This window comes from Octopus bimaculoides, chromosome 26 (assembly GCF_001194135.2).
Source record: "Octopus bimaculoides isolate UCB-OBI-ISO-001 chromosome 26, ASM119413v2, whole genome shotgun sequence".
Taxonomy (NCBI): domain Eukaryota; kingdom Metazoa; phylum Mollusca; class Cephalopoda; order Octopoda; family Octopodidae; genus Octopus; species Octopus bimaculoides.
Window position 1 is genome coordinate 4,014,423 of NC_069006.1, and position 5,282 is coordinate 4,019,704.

Sequence of the window (5,282 nt, forward strand, 5' to 3'; positions counted from 1 at the left end):
CCGTTTTCATTAGTTTCCTGGTTAATGACGCTGCATTTGTTACGATGACCGGTCAAGGGACAGCCAATCGTTGTCCGACGTTCAATTTTACGTTTCTTACGGTGTCCAGTCAGTGGTCTATCATTTCGTGGTGATGATGATGTTGCTGCTGCTGCTGCTGTTGCTGCTGCTGCTGCTGCAATTACTGGATGTGGTGTTGGTGTTGGTGGTGTGATAGCGTTGCTGGTGTTGCTATTACTGTTGGTGTCGCTGTTGGTGTTTTTTGTTGTTGGCGTTGGTGTTTGTGGTGGTGGTGGTGGTGTCGGTCTTGTTGGTGTTTATGTTGTTTTTGTTGCTGTTTTTGTTGTTGGTGTTGCTTCTGTTGTTGTTGTTATTGTTGGTGGTGGTCGTGGGGTCGACCTTGTTGCTTTTGCTGTTGTTATTGATAATGGTGGGGGAGGAATTGTTATTGTCGTTATTGTAGTTGTTGGTGGTGGTGGTGATGGTGATGTTGCTTTTGATGATGGTGGTGGTGTCGGTCTTGTAGCTGTTGATGTTGTTGTTTGTTGTTGTTGTTTTTGTGGTGGTGGTGGTGGTGTCGGCCTTGTTGCTCGATAATCTCTGCTGAAGATAATTCATAATCTGTTGTTGTTGTTGTTGTTGTTAATTGAATGTTTCCAGACATTCATTTCCGGAAATTTTTGATGACGTAGTCTTCACAAAATATTCTTCAAATGTTTGTTGACATCAGAAATAAAATTCTCTAAAATACACGCAGTTGTTGTTGTTGTTGTTGTAGCAGGTGCTGCAGTCATTGCTGTTTAGTCTAAGGTCAATCCTGTCGAACTAGATCTATGACCAAAAACATTCCAACTGTGACCATCCCGTCTTATTGCATATCTGGGTATTCATTATCTAATGAGTTCTTGTTTCCTTTTTACTTTTTTGTTCTTTAATACGATTTAAGGCACACGTAACTGTTATTTCTAGCTTGTCGATCGATCTCTTAGAGGTGTCTTCTTGTTATTTATATTTTTACTTTTTTTATATACTGGAATAAGACGAATCCCAAAAAGAGCAAGGCAAATAGTGCTGCAGTTTCCTTTTTTTTGTTTCCTGAATATTCTTTGATTTGTTTAGATTGTTCTAGTCTAAGACTATACTGAAGCACAGTTCTTGTGTTTCGGGTAACAATTGGAATCTTTGGAATCTTTGGAAAGAACAGAATCAAAACATAACTGAAATTCTTGATTCAAAATGGCGATTGTATTAAAAACATTGTTTATATATATATATATATATATATATATATATATATATATATATATATATATGTATATATATATATAAATCAAATTTGGTTTTAGTTTTCGTTTGAAGTAAAGAAATAACGATAAAAGAGTGAAACAAACAAACAAACAAATAAAATGTTTATAAAGAGAGTTATTCGATTTACTGACCTGTTAAAGCATTATTGGAGTGTTTGTTCATGTTTGTTGTAAAAAAACAAATCCAAATAACATTTAGATTTGACAAACTTGACATGTCACAATGCTATATTTTTATACAATGTTTAGTTGCACAGAAATGCTAATATAGAGCGGGTCAGTATAGTTTGCGTTAGACTGTCCAATATTCCTGCGTTTTAAATACATATTAGTTTATGTTCCAATGCCATAGCTCAGTCCACTGTTTTAATATATTCTTAGAAACTTGATTTTTCTTTGTTCTTTTTCCATAAGCTCTTCGTCCCTTCGTCCATCTGATGTTGTTGTTATTGTTGTTGCAATAACGATTGAAAATGTCAAGGGTAGTTTATGCATAAACACACACACACACACATATACACATCCATCTATCTATATATATATATTGATAAAATATAACACACAATGATAATGATAATTACTTGGTGACTATACCCCCAAGTTTACTATTGGTTTTGTTTAGGATAATAATACGACGTCAGAAACAAAAATGGAAGGGGCAGACGACAGCAAAGGAGCCAGTCATTTCGTTGTTGTTGAACGGCAAATGTAAACTACAATGGCGGCCAGGTTAAAAGAAAGGTGGTCGAGACAGTGAACTAGCGACAATTATTATTTTACGAGAGGGGCGGATAATTCGGGATTATCGATTGCCTGAAATGTTTGATCTTACAATTTCACACACACACACACATACACTCACACACACACACACACACACACACACACACACACACACACATACACAGAACGAGGGATTTACACACAGAATCACACACATGCAGATATATGCTGTCACACATACGTACACGCTCGCTCACACATGCAAACAAACACACACACACACACACATTTGCCTAAACACACACAATGTAAGCACTTAACAACAGAACAACTTGCTTATTCACTCATACATAGACATCATATACACACGTTGGTTTATTCACGTATCATTAGCAGCTCTGGCCAGCTTATTATGAAACAAATCTGTGTTAATCTCGTATCTAATAAGTTAATCTTGAAGGTAATCCACCAGAAGTGAAACACAGAATAGTGGATAAGGATTAACTTATTTTATATCTTCTCGCTATTCCAACTTCCTTTGAAGCCTCTTCAGTACATCTCTTTATTTCTTTTTTCTTCTTTTGATGTTCAATGTCTCGGTGCCTTAGTGATGGCGCAGGCGCATGGGGTAGAAGTTAGGGTGTTACAATCACGATCTTAAGCCTGTTGTTTCGATTCTTGGACCAGGCGGTGCGTTGTGTTCTTGAGCAAAAACACTTCATTTCACATTGCTCCAGTCTACTCAGCTGTAAAATGACTTCCTTCAATAGCCTGGAAGTCAACCTTGTGACAGACTAGCATCCCATCCAGGGAAAAAGAGTTGTAACCTCACTCACTTATATGCTATGGAAACCGAGTTAAGTTCGGCCTTATAAGTCCTTGGGCTTATGACAGACCTAAGTCCTAAGTCAATAACCCAATTATTCACAAATTCTCACTGCCAATTTACTTCTAATTCTGAGGTAAATATACTTGGCTGATGAGTCCTAAATAGATCGAAACATGTCTATCAGGACTTTGGTTGCGAAAAAGCTTTCTAACCGTTATCACCCTGATATTTTTGAATATTAAGGACAACATTATCTAATTTATCCTTTCTCTTTTAAAAGCAAACCGAAATTTGAGACAGATTTCGCTTATAGTCTGGAGCACATTAGTGGACGACTAAAGGATAACTCAAGGTGTTATATATATGGTCCACGGCAATGTTTATTCCAGAACAGGGGTATATTACACACACACACACACACACACGCACACATACACACATATATATATATACATATACATATACATATATCTATATATCTATCTATACACACACACAGACACACACACACACACAAACACACACACACACACATATATATATATATATACGTGTGTGTGTGTGTGCTTACTTATTACGTAGGTTTTTAAATGCGTATTGCTGTTGTTTTTATCCTCTTCTTCCGTCTCCTCTTTCTAGGAGCTGCAACCTTTGCCGGATTACGGAAATATGTGGCTGAACAACGAATCACACGTGTTTTAAGCTTCATCCATATTGCTGCACAGGGACTGGCTGCGTCCGGATGCGCGGGTGGTGGTAAGTTTGGCAAGTGGTACAATCCTTAAGTTGAATTGAGGCAGATTTGAAGGTTTGAAATTTACATAAAAGAGTAAAGGTGAACAGAACATATAAAGTTCTTTAAGTTTCGAGCCTTCGGTGCCTTGATTAGCCCCATTTTATCCTTCTTTCGAATCATCAGTACGGCATAACTTGGCATAAATGAAACTGAATTAAATATTTTACGAAGTTAGACGTTTCTTAGAGAGAAATTTTATTGGTCTAACAATGAATTCCAGTCCTCGTCCTTTCCTTACGAGACTGAGCCATTAGGTCCTATCGTGATAAATGACTCTTGAAAGATAGAAGGGGAGAGGATGCACATATATGGAGAGAAAGAAAAATAAGGAAGAAACTGACATAAAAAATGATACACAAGCACAGACATACGTATAGAATTAGTCTCATCAGAGCTTTGGTTTAAAGACAGACAAAATATCGTGTGAAAGGATGGCTGGATTATAAAAAATTAATTTAAATGCCTATGTATTATGAACGTGAGCGTTAACTTTTCAACTACATAACAATTTCAATTAAAAAGCAACAAAATTATAACGGATAAAATAATTAAGTAAATAGAATCTACAAATGACTGAAGAGTAACTATCGAAATGACTGAAGACAAATGACTGAAGAGTAACTATCGAAATGACTGAAGACAAATGACTGAAGAGTAACTAAAGAGTAACTATCGAAATATCTTTCTATATATCTCAAATAATATTAATCCAAACTCGTTTAGGTCGAAGACAATCTTTGGCTATTATAATATACAGCAACAATATATAGGTATATACATTAAGTATCAGGGTCTTACTTAATCTAGAGACGGCAATAAAGGTTTTAATAAATATAAAAAGTTATTGATATAAAAATTTGTTTAAAGTAACTAACAAAAAATGTGTGTGTCTACAGCGTCTTATATGTTCATGTTTATTATGAAGTTGACGATGTATGAGTAGATTATGAAACAGCTGTAACCTCTACAAAAGTATTATAATTCTTCTCACCCGAACTCTCTTTGTTTTATTTGCTTATCGATAGATAGATAGATAGATAGACATACGCATAAATCGATATACATACATACATACATACATACATACATACATACATACATACATATATATACACACTCACCCACCCACATCCACATTTGTACTCATATCACATATATATATATATACATATATATACATATGAGATATGAGTACAAATGTGTAAATGTGTGTGTGCGTGTGTGTGTGTGTGTGTGCGTGTGTGTGTGTGTGTGCGTGTGTGTGTGTGTGTATAGGCGCAGGAGTGGCTGTGTGGTAAATAGCTTACATGGCTTCGTGGCACCTTGGGCAAATGTTTTCTACTATAGCCTCGGGTCGACCAAAGCCTTGTGAGTGGATTTGGTAGACGGAAACTGAAAGAATCCCGTCGTATATATATATATATATATGTGTGTGTGTTTGTCCCCCACCATCGCTTGTCAACCGATGTTGGTGTATTTACTTCCCCGTAACTTAGCGGTTCGGGTAAAAGAGGCCGATAAAATAAGTACTAGACTTACAAAGACTAAGTCCTGGGTTCGATTTGTTCGACTAAAGGTGGTGCTCCAGCATGGCCGCAGTCAAATGATTGAAACACATAAAAGAATA

At 36.3% G+C, this 5,282-nt stretch overlaps 1 protein-coding gene across 1 annotated transcript in view; it reads left to right on the forward strand.

The window, feature by feature from the left end:
• The window catches only part of LOC106883971 (deacetylase EF_0837), a 240,170-nt gene that overhangs the window by 182,471 nt on the left and 52,417 nt on the right, over positions 1-5,282 (forward strand). Inside the window, exons 2-3 of the mRNA XM_052977063.1 lie at positions 3,499-3,609; positions 5,232-5,243. Of these exons, the coding sequence (XP_052833023.1) occupies positions 3,499-3,609; positions 5,232-5,243 (123 nt within the window). The remainder of the gene's footprint in view (positions 1-3,498; positions 3,610-5,231; positions 5,244-5,282) is intronic.